The sequence below is a fragment of the Pelophylax lessonae genome, assembly GCF_965119305.1.
Source record: "Pelophylax lessonae genome assembly, chromosome: 1".
NCBI classification, from domain to species: Eukaryota; Metazoa; Chordata; class Amphibia; order Anura; family Ranidae; genus Pelophylax; species Pelophylax lessonae.
Genome location: NC_138768.1, coordinates 32,883,800 through 32,908,042, shown reverse-complemented (window position 1 = coordinate 32,908,042; position 24,243 = coordinate 32,883,800). Strand labels below are relative to the sequence as shown.

At 45.6% G+C, this 24,243-nt stretch overlaps 1 protein-coding gene across 1 annotated transcript in view; it reads left to right on the top strand.

The window, feature by feature from the left end:
• LOC309554636 (phospholipid-transporting ATPase ID-like) overlaps positions 1 to 24,243 on the top strand; it is a 194,272-nt gene that overhangs the window by 27,871 nt on the left and 142,158 nt on the right. The window contains exon 2 of the mRNA XM_082256354.1: positions 18,380 to 18,459. Within this exon, the coding sequence (XP_082112480.1) occupies positions 18,417 to 18,459 (43 nt within the window). The 5' untranslated portion in view covers positions 18,380 to 18,416. The remainder of the gene's footprint in view (positions 1 to 18,379; positions 18,460 to 24,243) is intronic.

Here is a 24,243-nt window from a genome sequence, read left to right as displayed (position 1 = left end):
AAAGGGGTTAACATGCTAAACCAAAATGGAAATGCGCCTTTAAAAAATCCGGTGTTAGCATTTTCCGATCGCACCCAAACTTCTTCCCCACGCGCTGACACAATATTCCGTCATTGTGAAAGCAGAACACAATCTCTGCCTCTGTCTGCATTACATAAAATGAATGTGGTTTGTAAAAAGCCGCAATATCTTCTTGGAAAATGATTTGGAGGATTCTTCACAAGCAAAGCGGAGGCAGAAAAAAAAAATGAACTACAAGGAGGACTGCGATTGGCTGATTATGTTTTATCCATATGGCGAGAAAGGTGACGGAATACGTTTCCAGCTCTATCGGAAAATCGCAGTCCTTGCCATTTAGTGAACCTGTGCCAAGGCTGGGAACATTCAGGAATTTCTTCTTAACATTCAATAATTGAACTAAATGTGGAGAAATTCATCATAAAGATTTGCAGCAAAAGCACTGAAATCACAGCTCCTGTCTCTTTATTTTCTATGGAGAATAGTGACTTGGCAGCCATCCAGCTGTCGAATGTAAAACACAGCAGCCGTCTAATGTAAACACACAGCAGCCACCCGACCGTCTAATGTAAACACACAGCAGCCATCCGGCCGTCTAATGTAAACACACTGCAGCCACCCGATCATCTAAAGTAAACACACAGCAGCCGTCTAATGTAAACACACAGCAGCCGTCTAATGTAAACACACAGCAGCCATATAATGTAAACACACAGCAGTCATATAATGTAAACACACAGCAGCCGTCTAATGTAAACACACAGCAGCCGTCTAATGTAAACACACAGCAGCCATATAATGTAAACACACAGCAGTCATATAATGTAAACACACAGCAGCCATATAATGTAAACACATAGCAGCCATATAATGTAAACACAGCAGCTGTCTAATGTAAACACACAGCAGCCTTCTGGCTGTCTAATGTAAACACACAGCAGCCTTCCAGCCATCTAATGTAAACACACAGCAGCCTTCTGGCTGTCTAATGTAAACACACAGCAGCCGTCTAATGTAAACACACAGCAGCTGTCTAATGTAAAAACACAGCAGCCGTCTAATGTAAACAAACAGCAGCCATATAATGTAAACACACAGCAGCCTTCTGGCTGTCTAATGTAAACACACAGCAGCCTTCTAATGTAGACACACAGCAGCCATCCGGCCGTCTAATGTAGACACACAGCAGCCATCTAATGTAAACACACAACAGCCATCCGGCCGTCTAATGTAAACAAACAGCAGCCATATAATGTAAACACACAGCAGCCCTCTAGCTGTCTAATGTAAACACACAGCAGCCTTCTAATGTAGACACACAGCAGCCATCCGGCCGTCTAATGTAAACACACAGTGGCCTTCTGGCTGTCTAATGAAAACACACAGCAGCCTTCTAATGTAAACACACAGCAGCCATCCAGCTGTCTAATGTAAACACACAACAGGCATCCGGCCGTCTAATGTAAACACACTGCAGCCATCCAACCATCTAAAGTAAACACACAGCAGCTGTCTAATGTAAACACACAGCAGCCATCTGACCGTCTAATGTAAACACACAGCAGCCGTCTAATGTAAACACACAGCAGCCATCTAATGTAAACACACAGCAGCCGTCTAATGTAAACACACAACAGCCGTCTAATGTAAACACACAACAGCCACTGGCCGTCTAATGTAAACACACAGCAGCCATCTGACCGTCTAATGTAAACACACAGCAGCCGTCTAATGTAAACACACAGCAGCCATATAATGTAAACACACAGCAGCCGTCTAATGTAAACACACAGCAGCCATATAATGTAAACACACAGCAGCTGTCTAATGTAAACACACAGCAGCTGTCTAATGTAAACACACAGCAGCCTTCTGGCTGTCTAATGTAAACACACAGCAGCCGTCTAATGTAAACACACAGAAGCCATATAATGTAAACACACAGCAGCTGTCTAATGTAAACACACAGCAGCCGTCTAATGTAAACGCACAGCAGCCATATAATGTAAACACACAGCAGCCGTCTAATGTAAACACACAGCAGCCATATAATGTAAACACACAGCAGCCTTATGGCTGTCTAATGTAAACACACAGCAGCCTTCTAATGTAAACACACAGCAGCCATCCGGCCGTCCAATGTAAACACACATCCGCCTTCTGGCTGTCTAATGAAAACACACAGCTGCCTTCTAATGTAAACACACAGCAGCCATCCGGCCTTCTAATGTAAACACACAGCAGCCATCCGGCCGTCTAATGTAAACACACAGCAGCCTTCCAGCCATCTAATGTAAACACACAGCAGCGGTCTAATGTAAACACACAGCAGGTGGGGAGATTTCACTTTGTTTCCTGAATCTCCCTCTGAGGACACAGACAGCAATAAAAACCTGACAGGGGTTCTAATCCCTCTCCTCTCCAAAACTAAGAAAAACAAGTTTTGCTTTACACTTTATCCCAACATCAAAGTCTCAGTTAAATTCTTTGAGAATGAATGGCTCCACAGTGCCTGCAGCTACAGAAGTCATTGAGGAGTTTTAGATGCTGTTTAGGAATATGCAAAACGCTTTTTCTCCAGTATTAAAGCGCACAGACTGCGGACATTGAAGCTCATATTCTGTGCACTTTAAACTGGGAAAAAACTGTGAAAAAACAAAACAAGTCATTGGGCATATAAAGAGCGTCAGGTGACTAGAAACCTGCTGTGGGAAATTATTTTCTTGTCCATTATAAGAGGAAATCCTAAAAATTGGCCCCTCTCATCTACTGTTCTTGTAAAACTTTTACTTTGTTCAGAGGAATATCATTTCATATCATTTTTTTCTTTTTTTATATATATAAACCAGCGGTGTATTTCCCAATCACTGGCCCTTTATTAGTAGTTTGGGAAGCCATTTGTCAGCGATGAGAACCCTTCGCCCATATGGTGCCCGGGTGAGATTACGGCTTCATTGTCTCTTCTGTCTTATTGTTTCCCAAAATAAAGGCGACTCATTACTTTCTGCGGGAGAGGAAATAAGCGTTTGGAGTTTACAGATCTTAGATTTCATTGTGAGAGAAGTGGTTTTATTGGGCGGAGGCGAGCAGAGACTCGTCGCCGTTTCAGGGTGATCTCAGTTGCGCAGAAATAAAGGTGATGGGAGAATTGTATTGAACGCGTCTTTGAAGCCGGAATCATCCAGACTTGTGTCTATCTCATTGTTAAGGATCAGAGATGTAGAAAGAGTATTTTCATCCAAGTGGTATTTCCTAAAGCAAATCTGAACTCTCAGTTTAAATCAGAGAAATACTTTTCAGGGGCATCAAAACAAAAGGAGTTCAAAGTCTTACAGATGGTTTTTCTTTAGAAAGTAGCCACAGCCTAGAAAAGCCTGTCTCCTGCCAGAGAAGAACCCCCTGGCAGAAGTGTAACTAGAACCTTCAGGGCCCCAGGGCAGGAAACCATGAAGGGCCCCCCCCAGACTCCTGGCCGGGGCCCTTCCCTTCAAGCCTGGGGCTTTTCCCACTGATTCTGGGGCCCTTTACTCTCGTTGCGGGGCCCTTTATTACGGTCCCGCAGCGGGACCCTTTCACAAGTTCTGCAGTGGGCCCCCTTCCTGCCATCTTGGGGCCTCCCCACGGTGGTGGAATGCCAGGGCCCGGTTGCAAGTGTGACCTTTGCGATCCTGGAAGTTCACCCACTGGCGTCAGTAGTTTTTATATTTTGGTATTTTAGTTGTATTATTTTTTATCATTTTATTTTATTTTTTTTACAATGTCACTGACTGTAAATTACAAATTTACCGACCCCTTCCTGGTTCTCTATTGTGACTCATCCCCTGCAGCAGCCGGCAGGAGAGGGGAGGGAGCACAGTGGGGGGAGGCAGCACAGTGGGGGGAAAAGGGAGGGACCAGGGGAGCACAGTAGGGGGGGGACCAGGGGAGCACAGTAGCGGAGGAACCAGGGGAGCACAGTAGGGGGGGAACCAGGGGAGCACAGTGGGGGGGGTCAGGGGAGCACAATAGGGGGGGAACCAGGGGAGCACAGTAGGGGGGGCAGGGAAGCACAGTAGGGGGGGACCAGGGGAGCACAGTAGGGGGGGGGACCAGGGGAGCACAGTAGGGGGGGGGGACCAGGGGAGCACAGTAGGGGAGGAACCAGGGGAGCACAGTAGGGGGGAACCAGGGGAGCACAGTAGGGGGGGGAACCAGGGGAGCACAGTAGGGGGGGGGGCCAGGGGAGCACAATAGGGGGGAACCAGGGGAGCACAGTAGGGGGGGCAGGGAAGCACAGTAGGGGGGGGGACCAGGGGAGCACAGTAGGGGGGGACCAGGGGAGTACACAGGGGCCCAGGGGAGTATACATGCTGCCCCCCCCCCCTATCCAGGCATACAGGGGAGCCGCACAGGCCCCTGGAGCATGGGGTCCGGTTGCAATTGCAACCCCTGTAGTTATGCCCCTGCCCTCTGGGTGGAAGGCGTTGGCAGTTCGCACTGCAATATGCGAACTGATCTGGGGGTGTCATTAACTTTGTATTGGCACTCCCAGCAGTTCGCATATGGCAGTGTGAACTGCCTGCGAGTTGAATGCGATGCGGGAACCCGCAGTGGATTTGCAGGGTTCTCGCTTCGCAACAGTGTACATTTTTTGTAGCTGTTTTTGTAAATTGTACTATGGAAGCATCTCTCCATATATCACATGGAGGAAGGCCATGTGGATATGCCAACAGGTGTTAGTATGTCAAAATCCTTTCATTGGCTCTGTCCTAAAGTTCCATGATGTCTCCTCCGGATGGGGAACCGCCGCCATAACACCTGTTGGCATATCCACATGGCCTTCCTCCATGTGATATATGGAGAGATGCTTCCATAGTACAATTTGTTTGGTGGCTCCCAGGCTCCACTACCCCTGGGTTAATCTTCTCTCTATATATACCGAGCTCTGTACCTATCCATGATTGTCCCTTCGTTATTCATTACCATTTGTCTGCGGTGACAGTTGTCCTGCATAACAATTATACAGAACCATTTTTTTTTGATCACAAGCAGGCTCCAGACGAAGCTTCTTTATGAGGCGAAACATGTAGAGCAACCTGATCAAGCGTACCACTAATTTCTGTCATCATGTTTCTAAGTATATAAATATGTACATGTAGTCGCATTATGTGACTAATAATATGAATATGTGTATGACCACATCAAATAGAACTGCTGTATGTTATTTATTTCTGACTGGTTAACCCATTCTGGCTCCAGTCAATTTTTAATCAATATTTTCTGTTTTGATTGTTTATATGTTTTGTGTGTTTTTCATGATTGCTTTTTGTGTTATGTTATTTGAATAAAATAGATTTTTTAAGAATTTATGTGCCGGAAAATCCTTCCTTCCCAACCTTCCAATAAATTCTAAGGTATGTGCTATGTGCAGAGTTCAGGAGTGCGCTACCTGCAGAGTGCAGAATTAAGGTATGTGCAGAGTGCAGGAGTGCACTGTGTGCAGAGTTCAGGAGTGCGCTACATGCAGAGTTCAGGAGTGCGCTACATGCAGAGTTCAGGAGTGCGCTACATACAGAGTTAAGGAGTGCGTTACATACAGAGTTAAGGAGTGCGCTACGTGCAGAGTTCAGGAGTGCACTACATACAAAGTTCAGGAGTGCGCTACATGCACAGTGCAGAATTCAGTTATGTGCAGAGTGCAAAGTTCAGGAGTACGCTACGTGCAGAGTTCAGGAGTGCGCTATGTGCAGAGTGCAGAGTTCAGGTATGTGCAGAGTGCAGAGTTCAGGTATGTGCTACGTGCAGAGTTCAGGAGTGTGCTTTGTACAGAGTTCAGGAGTGCGCCGTGTACTGAGTGCAGAGTTCAGGAGTGCGTTAGGTACAGAGTGCAGAGTTCAGGAGTGCGCTATGTACTGAGTGCAGAGTTCAGGAGTGCGCTAGGTACTGAGTGCAGAGTTCAGGAGTGCGCTAGGTACAGAGTGCAGAGTTCAGGAGTGAGCCATGTACTGAGTGCAGAGTTCAGGGGTGCGTTAGGTATAGAGTGCAGAGTTCAGGAGTGCGCTATGTGTCTTCTGTGAAGTCTTCTGTGTTTACAAGTGATAGTGGTGAGCGGGGAGCAGAGAACGGGAGCTGGAGGTGGTGGAATAGAAATCTGCTATGTTCTGGCTGAGAAAAAGCCCTGGCTGCAAGGGCCACATGAAATAGCCTGGAGGGCCGGATTCGGCCCCCAGGCCTTGTGTATGACACATATGCTCTAGGTAGGGTATCTGCTTTTTGAAAATATATAGAATGCTTTGGGGGTTTTATGTAATCTTCAGGCCTAAAATGTTTTTTTAAAGCAGAGATTTTTTTTGGGGGGGGGGGGGTAAATCCATAATATGCTAGTATGCATCACAAACTAGCACATTATGTTAAACTTACCTAAAAATGAAGCAGTCCCGCACTGAGAAGTCAGTGCTGCAGGTGCCTCCATCTTCATCCATCTTGCTTCCGGGTTCGCGGACTCCGGCTCTGTCACTGTCCAGAGCCGTAAAGACGTCACTCTTCTGCATGCGCTCGGGAGCCGCCATTCACGGCACAGGGCTCTTATAGAACTGCATGGGTGGCCGTTCCTTCAGAGCGCATGCTCCAGTGACATCACTGACTGCATTCAATGTAAATATCTCCTGAACGGTGCAGGTTTGGAGATATTTACACCACCTATAGATAAGGCTTACCTATAGGTAAAAGCAAGAGAAGGAAGTTTACTTCCTCTTTAAACATGTGCAAAAAAACCCACAAAAATGGCTCTGGCTGTGAAAGGGTTAAAGGATAAGTTCACCATTGGGAACATGTCACATGTTCTAACCATAAAATTTGTTGGTTAAAAAAAACTGGCCCCTAACTTTTTTAGCTGGCTCCTAGATCCAAAGCAGATTTGTTAAGCCCTGCTGTAAACCATCATTGGCACTATTCCTCTCCTTCCAACCTTGCTGCTGTAGGCACTGGCCCATGGCTTCCATTACAGCAAGTACAGCGCTCATTATACAGTTTCCTGCATTTTCGGAGGTTGCATAGTGCAGAGTCATCAGGCAGGAGGCTGCAGTCCCACTTAGAAGCATGGGAAGAAGATTCATACATTTTTAAGTCAAATGTATAGTAATCAAATGGGCTTCCTGACAGAGGCCTAACTAGAACCTTCAGGGCCCCAGTGCAAGAAACCATGAAGGGTCCCCCGGACCCCTGGCCGGGGCCCTTCCCTTCAAGCCTGGGGCTCTTCCCACTGATCTTGGGGTCCTTTACTCTCGTTGCAGGACCCTTTCACAAGTTCTGCAGTGGGCCTCCTTCCTGCCATCTTGGCGCCTCCCCACAGTGGTGGAATGCCAGGGCCTGGTTGCAAGTGTGACCTTTGCAATCCTGGAAGTTCACCCACTGGTGTCAGTAGTTTTTATTTTTTGGTATTTTAATTGTATTATTTTTTATCATTTAATTTTTTTAATTTTTTTACAATGTGACTGACTATGACTCTGTCTATTCAGAAAAGGAAGGAGCTGGTAAATTACATATTTACCGACCCCCTTCCTGGTTCTCTATTGTGACATCCTATCCTATCCTATCCAGGTGTAGAGGGGAGCAGCACAGGCCCCTTGGAGCATGGGGCCCGGTTGCAATTGCAACCCCTGCAACCCCTGTAGTTACGCCCCTGCTTCCTGAGGTTCAGACAACCCAAACTATGGGTTTTAGTAGGTGCCGGAGAATTTTAATTCTTTCTGTGAAAGAATGGCAGGTCTACCAACCATGACGATACTACAATAAATTCAAGCCACTTCATCCAATGACGGATGCCACCTATTTCTTTTGCTACTGATCGGTGTTGAGCCGAGGTGAGCACCCAGCTAGATTGTAGAGCACAGCTGATTGAGCCTGAGCGGTGTGTTGCTCTTTTCTTTGCAGGTCTACTTACCTGCCATGACCACCATTTGGGCTCCCACTCTACCTGTGGGATGTTTCACTTGCTTTATATTATGGGAAACAAGAGTAGTCTGAGCAGTTCGAGGCCAGTGGTAACACCCAACCTGCCAGGAATAGGCCAGGAACTTGTCAGGACCATGACCTTACTGGTGGCCCCAAAATATATAGCGATCCAGCTGGTGATCTTCCTTACCAGACTCTATTCCATCCGACTCTTCATCCCATCCTCTCACTTCTTCTGTTGAACTGAGTCACCTATTTGCACTGGGTTGTGTATGTGGGAAGAGGGAACTCAGATAACATTGGTGGGAACAATGTTACATGTGGCCTCATAGACTTCCTCTACTTGACGTTGAACTTGTGAACTCGGAATGGCATTCATTGTGTAACAAAAGTCGTGACCGCAGAAGGTAAACGTAGGGAAAGCTAAAACGAAACATAGACCGGAGCCAAAAAAATACAGAGGAAATAACAATAAAAACCAAAAACAAATAAAACAAAAACATTAAAAAAAAAAAAAGTTTCATGGGTTTACAACCTCTTTAACAACAAAACTTTTAGCTATAAAGTGACCCTATTCTGGGCAATGGTGACTGGGACTAGGTGGTCTACAGAACACCAAACCTGGCCACCTTACCTGGTCAACTGTGGTTAGAGCATCAGGTAGACTGGAAATGCCCACAATGGGATTTCTAGTACTTGTATAGATCTGCATTGGCATTATGCAACCTCACATCATCGTAGAGATATGTATTTTCACCACATTTGATTGAAATCATTTATATTTCAAGAAAGATCACCTGCGCAACTGATCAAAAGTCTATCTATGGTGACCCCATATTCCTGGACAGCCTTATGTTATATGTTCTAGAGGTGGCTGGCATGGACACCAACAGGGCTATGGCTATGCCATGGTCATTAAAGATGTCTGTAGACATGAGAGAACTTTTGGGTCACAGTCCCATTCAGGTTCTGATTGGATTAGGAATGGATCCTGCATTTTTACACCATATCCTAGATCAATGGTCTCAAAATGGCAGCCTGGGGGCCGGATGAGGCCCTTTGCTTACTTTTATCTGGCCCTTAGGGTGCTATTTGATTCACTGACCCCAATGAAGTGCATAGCCCCCCCCTAATGACCCCAATGAAGGACACAGTTCTTCCCAAATGCACCAACAATGGGGCCCAATGACACTAATGATGAGGCACTATTCCTCCCAATGACCCCAATGAAGGGCACAGATCCCTCCAATGACCCCAATGAAGGGCACAGTTCCTCCCGATGACACCAAAAATGGGGCCCAATGACACCAATGATGGGGCACAATTCCTCCCAATGACACCAATGATGGGGCACAATTCCTCCCAGTGACATCAAGGATGGGCACAATTCCTCCCAATGACACTAATGATAAGGCACTATTCCTTTCACTGACACCAATGATAAGGCACTATTCTTACCAATGATGGGGCATAAATCCTTCCATTGACACTAATGATAAGGCACTATTCCTACCAATAATGGGGCACAATTCCTCCCAATGACCCCACCAATGGGGCCCAATGACACTAATGATGGGGCACAATTCCTTCCAATGACACCAATGATGGGGCACTATTCCACCCAATGACACTGATGATGGGGCACAATTCCTCCCAATGACACCAATGATGGGGCACTAGTCCTCCCAATGACACCAATGATGGGGCATAATTTCACCCCATGACAATAACGATGGGGCACTATTCCTCCCACTGACACTAATAATGGGGCACAACTCCTCCCAATGACACCAATGATGGGGCACAATTCCTTGCACTGACACCAATGATGAGGCACTATTCCTCCCAATGACCCCAATGATGGGCACAGTTCCTCCCGATGACACCAAAAATGGGGCCCAATGACACCAATGATGGGGCACAATTCCTCCCAATGACACCAATGATGGGGCACAATTCCTCCCAGTGACATCAAGGATGGGCACAATTCCTCCCAATGACACTAATGATAAGGCACTATTCCTTTCACTGACACCAATGATAAGGCACTATTCTTACCAATGATGGGGCATAAATCCTTCCATTGACACTAATGATAAGGCACTATTCCTACCAATAATGGGGCACAATTCCTCCCAATGACCCCACCAATGGGGCCCAATGACACTAATGATGGGGCACAATTCCTTCCAATGACACCAATGATGGGGCACTATTCCACCCAATGACACTGATGATGGGGCACAATTCCTCCCAATGACACCAATGATGGGGCACTAGTCCTCCCAATGACACCAATGATGGGGCATAATTTCACCCCATGACAATAACGATGGGGCACTATTCCTCCCACTGACACTAATAATGGGGCACAACTCCTCCCAATGACACCAATGATGGGGCACAATTCCTTGCACTGACACCAATGATGAGGCACTATTCCTCCCAATGACCCCAATGATGGGCACAGTTCCTCCCGATGACACCAAAAATGGGGCCCAATGACAACAATGATGGGGCACAATTCCTCCCAATGACACCAATGATGGGGCACAATTCCTCCCAGTGACATCAAGGATGGGCACAATTCCTCCCAGTGACATCAAGGATGGGCACAATTCCTCCCAGTGACATCAAGGATGGGCACAATTCCTCCCAATGACACTAATGATAAGGCACTATTCCTTTCACTGACACCAATGATAAGGCACTATTCTTACCAATGATGGGGCATAAATCCTTCCATTGACACTAATGATAAGGCACTATTCCTACCAATGATGGGGCACAATTCCTCCCAATGACCCCACCAATGGGGCCCAATGACCCCACCAATGGGGCCCAATGACACTAATGATGGGGCACAATTCCTCCCAATGACACCAATGATGGGGCACTAGTCCTCCCAATGACACCAATGATGGGGCATAATTTCACCCCATGACACTAACGATGGGGCACTATTCCTCCCACTGACACCAATGACGGGTCACAATTCCTTCCACTTACATCAATGACGAGGGATTGTTTACCTCCACTGACCCACTTACACCCACTGATGCTGGGAGATATTTTACTCCTAATGGCCACAATCCGGCTCCCCCTAAAGTCTGAAGGACAGTAAACCAGCCCTTTGTTTATATAAATTTGAGAGCTGTCATCAAGGACCCAACCTGTTATTACGTCTGTTTACAAAAGGGGAGGTGTAGTGGTTTGGCATACATTTTTGTTTCTTTTATTTATTTTTTTTAAGAAGTTTTTTTTTTTTTATATTTAGGTAAATAATAAATAAATATAAAAATTGTATAGGAATATTTTGTGCCCTCATTTTTCAGTAAACAAATGGAGCTGCAGGCTTTCATTCAGTGTCAATTTCGTCTTCGGAAATATTTTCGTCATCTAAATTAACACTATTTTAGTTGACTAAAATACGATGAAAACTAAAACAAGTCAGATGACAAAAATACGACTAAAACTAAAATGGCCTTTTAGTCAAAAGACTGACTTGAAAATTAGAAAATCTCTGTAATTTTTGGTATGCATGAAAATAATAAAATAAATGTGTTATTAAAGTTTTTTATCAGCTTAACTGAGCAGTAAGGAGAGAGGAAGAGGGAGGGGAAAGGGAATTTCTTGTTCTGTTTTTTGTTTTTTTTTTGTTTTTGTTTATTTGTATATGTTTGTTATGTAAAAGAATACAAATTCAAAAATAAAATCTGATTAAAAAAAAGAAAAAAAAGACTATGGCTGAAACAAATCGAAATTTGACGTCAAAATTAACACTGGCCATATATTGCAATGGCTAAATCTGTGTCTGTAGTGCATGGTCAAAGCTTAATACCAGAAATATTAACATGTTATTATATTTTTACTCCAGGAGTATATAAGAAATTCTAGAGAAATACTTAAAGCAATGTTTCGCCCACAAGTGGAACTTTCCCTTATTTGCCTCCTCCCTCCGGTGCCACATTTGGTACCTTTCAGGGGGGAGGGGGGAACTGCTACCTGTTTTTGACAGGCACCCTTCCCCACTTCCGGGGGACAACCTAGCGGCCTTCAGAAGTTGCCCCCCCTTCCTACTTCCCAAGCCGCCGGGCCAATGAGAAAGTGCATCGCTCTTCGCGCATGCGCAGTAGGGAACCGGCTGTGAACCTGAAAAGCTTCACTTTCGGTTTCCCTTACCATGAATGGCGGCGGAAGCACCCAAGAGCCGATCCAAAAATCAGCTTCGGGTGCCGACATTGTGGGAACCCAGGACAGGTAAGTGTCCTAATGTTAAAAGTATACAGTATTCGTAGCTGCTGACTTTAAATTTTTTCGTGGGGAGCGGAACTCCTCTTTAAAGTGATTGTAACCAGGCCTGTCGCGTCAAGGCAGGCAAAACAAGCAATTGCTTGGGGCCCCGAGCTGGCCTGGGGCCCCAAGACACAGACTGACATTATCCCAAAAACCCAAAACACAAACGCTGCGGCCGCACGCCGCGCCTCACACACACAGGCCGGACTCATACACAGGCGGCCTGTGACAGGGCGGCGGGCGGGTGCACAGCGGAGGAGCGGCATGACGTCACGCGTTGTCGGCTCGCTAGGGGTAGAGTGCGCAGCGGCGGCACGCATCTGCGCAGTGCGCACCAGCCCCGCCCCGGCCTAGGCGGCCTAAAGCGCGCGCCTAGGCCGGGGCCTGCGAACTTCGCCAGAGAGAGACACACCACGAGTCATCACATCACATCCTCCTCACACACGTGGACTGGACCAGGCCAGCAACAGGTATGATCACACTGACAGTCTGTCACTCCATATTTACGTGCAAAAATTGGACCAATTGGGAACAATACCTACCTGTTAACAGACAACTGGATATTCCCATAGCATAAGAAAAAAGTCCCATGGTATCATCTAGGGCACATGGTGGGAGAACGGGAGGGGCGATAATATCCAGTGTATAAAGTGTGGGTGAACTTAAACTGTATGGCTATGCTGTGGTTTCTGTAGGCTTTGCGTGTGTGCGGGGGGGGGCCTCCATGTCCATTTTGCTTGGGGCCCCCAAATTCCTTCAAACGGCCCTGATTGTAACGTCTCGTTTTTTTTTTTTCTTTGTTAAATAACAAACATGTTATACTTCTCTCCTCTGTGCAGTTGGTTTTGCACATAGCAGCCCCGATCCTCCTCTTCTTGGGTATGTCTTCCCTGTTCCTGGCCCCTCCCTCTTGCCTGAGTGCCCCCACAGCATGCAGCTTGCTATGGGGGCACCCGAGACGAGCCACAGCTTCTTCTGTCTATTTAGACACGGAGCCACAGTTCGGCCCGCCCCCTTTCTCTCCTGATTAGCTAACTGACTTTGATTGACAACAGCAGCAACCAGTGGCACCGCTGCTATGTCTCAGCCAATCAGCAGGGAGAGTGTCCCGGATGGCTGAGGTAGTCGTGCAACATCGCTGGAGGAAGATGGGGCTCAAGTAAGTATGGGGGGGGGGGGTTGAGGGGGGTTGCTGCACACAGAAGGTTTTTTTTATCATAATGATACACAAAACCTTCTGAAATGTAGAAAATCCGCGCTTAGGATAATTTTAGATTTCTAATATTTGATATTGGCTGCAGCCTACCTTTATACTATATTCCCTAGAAATATAGTGAGATTAAAGGAAAAAAGGAAGGTGTATGGCGCTGCCAAAATGTGCTGATGGTTCCGTATGTCCAACAAAGATGCTAAATGTATATACGATATCAATCACCACTATAAGTAATAAATTAATAAAGTGTCAGGTGCATCATGTGCGTGTCACAAATAGATATGTGCAATAATATAGGGGATCCAACTCTGTGAAGAATAAATATTTGTGCTAAAACCGTGAAGAAAAATGTATACAAGTGTATGAAATGTAAAAAAATATATATATGAATATATAAAAACAGTTGGATCCACTTAAATAAACTGTGAATATCTACAACCTTATAATTATACAGTACAAAGCATCAGGTATGGCATAAATAAAGTGGACGATGGATGTGTAAATATTATGGCAGCAATAGTCCAAGTATAAATAAGTCCGTAATAACTAAGAAACCTAAAAAGGAGGATAGTCCCACAATGGTAAAAAAACTTTTCCTAAATTAAGGGGCAAAGGTGACTTGAGTGCAGGTGCTCTAATGATGAATATTTGGAGGTGCTCAGGTATTTGGTGACCATTCAGTGCTCCCCGCACCCCTTGGACCGCACTCACCAGAGCTATGTACCCCTGCAGGGGTATCAGGCCTTGGATCTATAATCCTGGGTCTCCTCCACTGGCCGTCAAAGTGATTAGGTGATCCAAATATCTGCCCGAATCTTGCAAACCAGGCTCCTTGGTATTAGGGTCCAGAGGTGTACCGATATTTTCGGGGAAGAAGGCTCACATAGAGTAGTACCGCTTTTAAAATGCTTTATTAGAATTAAAAAATAGGTACTCACAAACGAAAAAAGGGTATTAGCATGAAAGAACAGCAGTAATAGCGCACTTCCGGGACGCCGTGCGTTCCACTTGGGCGGATGTGTCACGGTTTTAGCACAAATATTTATTCTTCACAGAGTTGGATCCCCTATATTATTGCACATATCTATTTGTGACACGCACATGATGCACCTGACACTTTATTAATTTATTATCTATAGTGGTGATTGATATCGTATATACATTTAGCATCTTTGTTGGACATACGGAACCATCAGCACATTTTGGCAGCGCCATACACCTTCCTTTTTTCCTTTACACAAAACCTTCTGACAACCTCTTTAACCACTTCTGGACTGGAAGGTTTTACCCCCTTAATGACCATGCCCTGTTTTGCGATTCGGCACTGTGTTACTTTAACTGACAATTGCGCAGTCGTGCGACGCTGTACCCAAATAAAATTGATGTCCTTTTTTCCCCACAAATAGAGCTTTCTTTTGGTGGTATTTGATCACCTGTGCGGTTTTTATTTTTTGCGCTATAAACAAAAAAAGAGCGACAATTTAAAAAAAAAGAAAAAATATATATATATATATATATATATATATATATATATATACAGTATATGTACATATATATATATATATATATATATATTTCACTTTCTGCTGTAATAACATTCTCAATAAAAAAAATCAAATTTTTTCACCATTTTAGGGGTGGATGTGCAAAGCGTGCAGCGGTGTCTCTTACCTTCTCCTGGCGATCCAGCGATGATCTCTCTTTGCTGTGATTGCCAGCCGAGATCCCCGCCGCTCGTCCGTCGGTATGAGGACTTCCTGGTTCCGTTCCCTGCAGTAGCAATGGTGCATAGGAGCGGAACTGGGAGGGAAATTCAAATGTTGAACGTTGCACAAAACACAAACACATAACATTTATATTATATATATATATATATATATATATATATGTGTATATATATATATATATATATATATATATATATATATATATATATATATATATGTATGTATGTATGTATGTATATATACTGTATATATATACACACACACACATATATATATATATATATATATATATATATATATATATATATATATATATATATATATATATATATATATATATATATAAAATATATAACGCATTAATTATAATCTAATCAATAATATAATTTTATTATATAATATATATATATATAGATTATATTATATATTATATAATAAAATTCTATTGATTAGATTATAATTCATGTGATTGTGTTTCAACTTTATCACATCTGCGATGTCTACTAGAGTCTTGTTTTGGTCAGGTTTAAGTCAGTAATTACTAAGAATTGTAGGCCTATAATACATAACGCCAAATTTCCATGAAAAAAATTGTACCGCTTTTGGTACAGAATTCCTGACATAATCATACCGCCAGGGAGGTTAACACAGGGGTGATCAAAGGGTTAAATGTGTCCCTATGGGGTGCTTTCTATCTGTGGGGGGGGTAGGCTTATGGAATGAAAATATGCACTGTTACTGTACTAATGACACTGGCAGGGAAGGGGGTTAACATGATGGGTGATCAAAGGGTCAAATGTGTCCCTAAGGGGTGCTTTCTATCCCTGGGCAGGGGGGGGGGGTAGGCTTATGGAATGAACATAGAGACCTGTGTTCCTAAATAAGAGAAAAACAGGATCCCTGTATTCAATACTGACAGAACAGCGGTCATCGTATTTTATAGGCAATTATCAGGCGTTTTTTGCAGGTGTTTGGAGGCAGGCATTGACACCTAAACGCAAAAACGCCAAATGTAATCTGCCAAAAAAGAAGCTCATGTACTTTTTTGAGCTTCAGGCGACAAAACCCCCATATGTGAACAGGGGCCGCGGGAAAACCCCCATATGTGAATAGGGGCCGCGGGAAAACCCCCATATGTGAACAGGGGCAGCGGGACAACCCCCATACGTAAACAGGGGCCGTGGCAAAACCCCCATATGTGAACAGGGGCCGCGGGAAAACCCCATATGTGAACAGGGGCCGTGGCAAAACCCCCATATGTGAACAGGGGCCGCGGCAAAACCCCCATATGTGAGCAGGGGCAGCGGGAAAACCCCCATACGTGAACAGGGGCCGTGGCAAAACCCCCATATGTGAACAGGGGCCGCGGGAAAACCCCCATATGTGAACAGGGGCCGCGGGAAAACCCCCATATGTGAACAGGGGCCGTGGGAAAACCCCCATATGTGAACAGGGGCCGCGGGAAAACCCCCATATGTGAACAGGGGCCGCGGGAAAACCCCCATATGTGAACAGGGGCCGCGGGAAAACCCCCATATGTGAACAGGGGCCGTGGGAAAACCCCCATATGTGAACAGGGGCCGTGGGAAAACCCCCATATGTGAACAGGGGCCGTGGGAAAACCCCCATATGTGAACAGGGGCCGTGGGAAAACCCCCATATGTGAACAGGGGCCGCGGGAAAACCCCCATATGTGAACAGGGGCCGTGGCAAAACCCCCATATGTGAACAGGGGCAGCGGGAAAACCCCCATACGTGAACAGGGGCCGTGGCAAAACCCCCATATGTGAACAGGGGCCGTGGCAAAACCCCCATATGTGAACAGGGGCCGTGGCAAAACCCCCATATGTGAACAGGGGCCGCGGGAAAACCCCCATATGTGAACAGGGGCCGCGGGAAAACCCCCATATGTGAACAGGGGCCGCGGGAAAACCCCCATATGTGAACAGGGGCCGCGGGAAAACCCCCATATGTGAACAGGGGCCGTGGGAAAACCCCCATATGTGAACAGGGGCCGTGGGAAAACCCCCATATGTGAACAGGGGCCGCGGGAAAACCCCCATATGTGAACAGGGGCCGCGGGAAAACCCCCATATGTGAACAGGGGCCGTGGGAAAACCCCCATATGTGAACAGGGGCCGTGGGAAAACCCCCATATGTGAACAGGGGCCGTGGGAAAACCCCCATATGTGAACAGGGGCCGTGGGAAAACCCCCATATGTGAACAGGGGCCGCAGGAAAACCCCCATATGTGAACAGGGGCCGTGGCAAAACCCCCATATGTGAACAGGGGCCGTGGGAAAACCCTCATATGTGAACAGGGGCCGCGGGAAAACCCCCATATGTGAACCGGGGCCGCGGGAAAACCCCCATATGTGAACAGGGGCCGCGGCAAAACCCCCATATGTGAACAGGGGCCGTGGCAAAACCCCCATATGTGAACAGGGGCCGCGGGAAAACCCCCATATGTGAACAGGGGCCGTGGGAAAACCCCCATATGTGAACAGGGGCCGTGGGAAAACCCCCATATGTGAACAGGGGCCGTGGGAAAACCCCCATATGTGAACAGGGGCCGCGGCAAAACCCCCATATGTGAACAGGGGCCGTGGCAAAACCCCCATATGTGAACAGGGGCCGCGGGAAAACCCCCATATGTGAACAGGGGCCGTGGCAAAACCCCCATATGTGAACAGGGGCCGCGGGAAAACCCCCATATGTGAACAGGGGCCGCGGGAAAACCCCCATATGTGAACAGGGGCCATTGAAATGAATGGGATTTTGCTTGTTGGGCGTTTTGAGACTTCAGAGATGAGCATTTTCTGAGCTGAAATACTCTCAGGTGTGAACAGGTAAGCTGGGTTCCATGGACCCCCCAACCAAAGTCACAGCCTTTATATGTGTCTTTTCCTACACAGTCAGTAAAGCAGCAAGCGCACATTATGGAAGAAGTATCTCCATGTTTTCAGGCCAGGGAGGAGATGACCCTGATAAGAGTTCTGTAAACACAGCTTGGAGTTTCTGTTTTATGTCATGCAGTTACACACTGACACTGATAGAACTTTTTCCACTGACACCGGCTGTGTGTGTGTGGGGGGGGGGGGGGGGGGGGTTGCTGATATTGCCTGGGCTGTATACTGTATATGAGATGTGCACATGGCCGTCACTTCTGTAATGCAATGTCTTCTCTCTGCAGACTTTCCATGGGATTGTAGCTGGAGTCTGGTTTGGGAATGCCTCTGTGTGGACTGGACTGCGGGAGGAAGAAGCAAGAAGGTCAGTTCCCAGACTGCGGTGTATTCTGTACCAGCAGAAACCTGCCACACATGTTGCAATCTTATCTTGAGCGGTGATTGTCCTGTTTTGAGGGTTACCTATCTGATGATCTGCTGCATAGAAGAATCCTTGCTTCTTTTGGGTAAGCAGTGGTCTCTCCGCAGAGGTCTGACATGCCCCATGCTGAGTCAGACCAACAGCTCTGCAACCAGCAAAGCTTATACTCCCTACTAATTGGGGGGGGGGGGGAGCTCTAGCTCTGACTTAGCAGGGTGCGTGTCAGACCTCTGCAGAGAGGCCACTGCTTCCACACGCAGAGCAAGGCTCCTTCTCTGCAGCATGCTGGCAGGGGACCGGCTTTTCTACTCAGGTTGTAATCGATTTCTAAGTGTTCTGGACATTTTATAGATAGGCAACTCCTATCCTCATATTGATTAGTGCTTCCAAATTAATAACTAATTCAGTAGGGAACAGTCACAAAAAGATACACTCCGCATCTTTCCAATATAACTATTCTGTTTTATTTGATGCAATTAAAGGCTTTCAGCCCCGGTTCACACTTATGCGATGCGGGAAGGCTGCGAATTCGCAGCCTGTTCCCGCATCGCAAACGCACCCACGGCAGTTCACACTGCCATATGCGATACGCTGGGGGTGTCAATGTAATCTAAACGACACCCCCAGTTTGATCGCATATCGCAGTGCGATCTGACAGTTCGCACAGGATCGGATCGCACAAGTGTGAACCGCTGTGCGATCCGATCCTGATGCGGCTGCAAAAAGGGTCCTGTGCGTGTTTGCTGCGGGTGCGGTGCGAATTTAGCCATACAAAGTGTATGGCTAAACTCGCACCGCACAGCCGATCGCATGTAATGAAGGAGCAGTGCGCTCCGACATTACATGCGAACGCCGCAGCCGCATGAGTGTGAACCGGCTCTAAGTGCGATTGCGAACGGATGCGATTGCTATGCGAATTTGCAGTGCGAGTTTACCTTGTGTTTTTCAATAGTACCAGCGCGATTGAAATGAAAATTTGATTGCGTTGATTATGTTAATTAAGCTCAGGAGGGGTGGAGCTGAGGGGAAAATCAAACAAAAAATAAGAATTCGCACATATCTGAACTGATAATGCGAGTCCAGACCGATTTACATTGATGTCTATGGAGACTAAATTCGCAACGCAGCGCTGTAAACTCGCACAAGACCCTTTTCATTATCGCATTATATTCGCATCTGAATCGCAACGCATAGATGTGAACGACCGTCGCGAATACAATGTATTTTGGGAATACATGCGAATCTAGACTTTTCATAACGCATCGCATTCGCAGTAAAATCGCACAAGTGTGAACCGGCACTTATACACATGATTACGTAGGAATCACATTATTGTTACCGTTGTACTTTTATGGTAACAAGGGGCGTAACATTCGTAGGCTAATTCTTATCAGCACTCAAAAGAATACAAACATTATTAGAGCCGTGTGCACAGTGAGTGCAGTGTGCAATACATACAAAATATAATACAATAATATAGAGGATGTACATTTCCTTTACACTAAGAAAACCAACTGTGACGCTGGCTACACATGATACAATTTTATTTGTTCAATTTCCTTTGGATTTACCTTCAACTATGTAGTATAAGCGCCGGTTCACACTGCAGCGACGCTACTTTGCACCGCGACCTCCGAGGTCGCGGTGCAAGCAGCGCGCCGCGATCTCGGAGCGGCCGCCACGGACTTCATAACATTGAAGTCTATGGCGGTCGCCTTCGGGTCGCCCCAAAGAAGCTCCGGACCCTTTTTCTAGGTCGGAGCGACTTGTGTCGCTCCTATTAGAACGGGTCCACAGCTTCCCTATGGGAGGCGACCTGTGAGGCGACCTGTGAGGCGACCAGGTCGCCTCACAGGTCGCCCTAGTGTGAACCGGCACTAAGGCAGAGGTGGGGGACTTGAGCAGAGTTGTATAAAGTACTCAAAACCCATACTTGAGTAAAAGTACAAGTGCTCAATTAAAAAGTGACTTGAGTAGAAGTGGAAGTGCTCGATCAAAGAGTGACTTGAGTAGAAGTACTAAAGTATTCAACATTTTTTGTACTTAAGTATTGCAAGTAGTTTTTTTTAAAAAGTTTGCTACTCAAGTACTGAAAGTAAAAGTACCAGTAGTTTTGAAAAAAAAAAATTGCTATTCAAGTACTGAAAGTAAAAGTACTGTGTTATGTAGTTATTAAAGCAGTAGTATCCCGCTTTTTGACACTTTTACCTACAGGTAAGCCTATAATAAGGCTTACCTGTAGGTATAATTAATATCTCCTAAACCGGCACGGTTTAGGAGATATTTGCAGTGCATGCAGCCGCTCACGCGAGCGGCGCATGCGCTCTGAAGGTCCGGGGGGACCTTCAGTTTTCCTAGCCGGCAGCTTGCCGGAAAATCACTCCCGCGCGCATGCGCGGGAGTGACGTCATCGCGGCTCCGGCCAATCACAGAGCCAGAGCCGCCGAACCCGGAAGAGACGCTTCCGGATCATGGCGGCGCCCGCAGCGATGTCCGGGGGTCCGTGTCGGGGCTGCGTTCTAAGGTAAGTAATGCATAATGAGCTAGTATGCGATGCATACTAGCTCATTATGGCTTTGTCTTTCAGGTTTTTTTTTTTTTTTTTTTTTCATTTTCGGGTTTACAACCGCTTTAAAGAAAGAAGTCAAAAGTGTGAACATCATATTGTTTTTTATTATTTCAAATGCAGCTTTTATTTATATATACAGTAGCATTTATTTTCGTATGCGCTGATAATACACATGTTTTGAGCTTCATGAAACCTGCCATCTACTGTTCTGGCAGTGGTAATTTTTATAATTGTAACGAGTAACTATGCAGCACAAAAAAAAATATCGGAGTAGAAGTATTGAAATCATCGAAAAAATGTAGTGAAGTAAAAGTAGAAGTAGGAGAAAAAAATTCTACTCTAGGAAAGTACAGATACCGCCTTTCGGTACTTAAGTACAGTAGTGAAGTAGTCTCTGGACTTGAGTCACATGACTTGACTTAAGTCAGACTTAAGTCACCAGTTTGAGGACTTGAGACTTGTTTGACTAAAATTAATAGAAGACTCGACTTGACTTTGACTTGGTATTCATGACTTGAGACTTGACTTTGACTTGAGACATATGACTCAAATTGACTTTACTTTTTTAAGTTATTAAATATTTGCATTTTCACATGATTTGGTAAAGCAAAATTAATGTGCCTGTTATGTTTCTGACACCACAGTCACTTAACCACTTTAACCCCGCCCATCGTACATTTACTGCGGCACTCTGCCGCTGCTGGGCAAAGTGACGTAGCCCTACTTTGCTCGCTCAGGAGACTGCGGCGGCGCGCTCCCGTCCCCGCTCGTTCCCAGGGGAGCCAGCGCGTGTGACCGGCGGCTCCGATGGCCGTCGGCCACTCGCGATCTCCCGCAGCAGAGGGAGCAAGACAGACGGCTGATGTAAAAACACAGCCGTCTGTCATTCTCCCTGAAGTGATCACAGAGGCTATGCGATCCTGCTATATAGGATTGCATGTCTCTGTGGTTACTTCACTAGCCACGCCCCCTGACAGTTAGAATCACGCCCCTAGGGACACATTTAACCCCTTGATTACCAGTACAGTTAACCCCTTCCCTGCCAGTGTCATTATTACAGTAACAGTGCATATTTTTATCACTGATTACTGTAGTAATGTCACTGGTACCCCCAAAAGTGTCTAAAATATCAGTAAGGGGTCCGATCTGTCTGCTGCAATGTCGCAGTCCCGCAAAAAAAAATAAAAAATCGCAGATCGCCGCCATTACCAGTAAAAAAAAAACAATAAAAATGACATAAATCTTTCCCATAGTAAGTAAACGCAATAACTTTTGAGCAAACCAATCAAAATACGCTAATTTCGATTTTTTTTTTTTTTTTACCAAGAATATGTAGCAGAAAACAAATTTGCCTAAAATGTTAAAAAAAAATTAGATTTTTACATTTTTTTTTTGAGAATTTCATATAAAAAAAATGTGAAAAATATTGTTATTTCTTTCAAAATTGTCGCTTTTTTTTGTTTATAGCGCAAAAAATAAAAATCGCACAGGTGATCAAATACCACCAAAAGAAAGCTCTGTTTGTGGGAAAAAAGGACATCAATTTTATTTGGGTATAGCGTTGCATGACCGCGCAATTGTCCGTTAAATTCACATAGTGCTGAATCGCAAAATAGGGCCTGGTCATTGAGCAGCCAAATCCTCCGAGGCTGAAGTGGTTAAAACACCTCAGTGTGTTCTGGTTTTTAGGACACTGGCTGTTTAACCGCTTGCCGACCGCCGCAAGTAAATTTACTGCGGCGGTCAGCCCCTGCCAGGCAGAGTGACGTTAATTAACGTCAGTAGCCTGGGAGGGTCTGGGGAGCGAGCGCGCGCCGCCGAAGGCGCGCTCCCACGCGATCACGGACCCCCCCGCGCGTGTGACCGGCGGACCCGATGTCCGCCGCTCACTCGGCGATCGTCGGGGGAGAGGGAGAAAGTCAGGCAGCTTGTGTAAAAAAGCTGCCTGTCATTCTCCTCTGTGTTAAAACACTGATCAGACAGATCTACTATGTAGATCTGTTGATCAGTGTCCTTTCACCTCAAGCCACAGCCAATCACAGTAGAAAGCACGCCCCTAGGGACACACACAGCCCCTCCCTCCCAAATAAAGTTAACCCCTTCACTACCAGTGTATTTTTACAGTAACAGTGCATATGTATAGCACTGATTACTGTAGAAATGTCACTGGTAACCCCAAAAGTGTCAAAAATTTCAGTCAAGGGTCCGATCTGTCCGCCGCAATGTCGCAGTACCGCAAAAAAAATCGCAGATCGCCGCCATTACGCGTTAAAAAAAAAAACAACAAAAATGACAAAAATCTTTCCCTTTGTTAGTAAATGCGATAACTTTTGCGCAAACCAATAAAAATATGCTTTTTGCGATTTTTTTTACCAAACATAGGTAGCATAAAACAAATTGGCCGAAAATGTTAAAAAATTTAGATTTTTACATTTTTTTTTTGGGGAATTTCATATAAAAAAATGTGAAAAATATTGTTATTTTTGCAAAATTTACGCTCTTTTTTTGTTTATAGCGCAAAAAGTAAAAATCGCACAGGTGATCAAATACCACCAAAAGAAAGCTCTGTTTGTGGGAAAAAAAGGACGTCAAATTCGTTTAGGTACAGCGTTGCACGACCGCGCAATTGTCCATTAAAGTCACGCAGTGCCGAATCGCAAAATACCCCCTGGTCAGGAAGGGGGTAAAATCTTCCGGGGCTTAAGTGGTTAAATTCACATAGTGCTGAATCGCAAAATAGGGCCTGGTCATTGAGCAGCCAAATCCTCCGGGGCTGAAGTGGTTAAAACACCTCAGTGTGTTCTGGTTTTTAGCACACTGGCTGTTTAACAATTGAAATACTTATCATGTTTTTAGTGACTGTGGTGCTGAAAAATGACCGGACGAAGGATTTTGAGCTGTTTGGACATTCAAAGTGTTTCTTTAATATGCCAAGAAAAAAGCACTAAGCAGTTTTGTTAATGTTGAAAATAAAACAAAACCTTTCCTGACCACTGACTTTTAACTGATTAAGTGCCGGTTTCCACTATTGCGACTTGCTGTGCGACTTGACACATGTCAAGTCGCACTGCAGGTCAAAAGCCATTCATTTCTATTTGGCTCGTTTTCACTGCCGCGACTTGAAAAGTAGTTTGTGCACTACTTTTTGGCCGACTTCA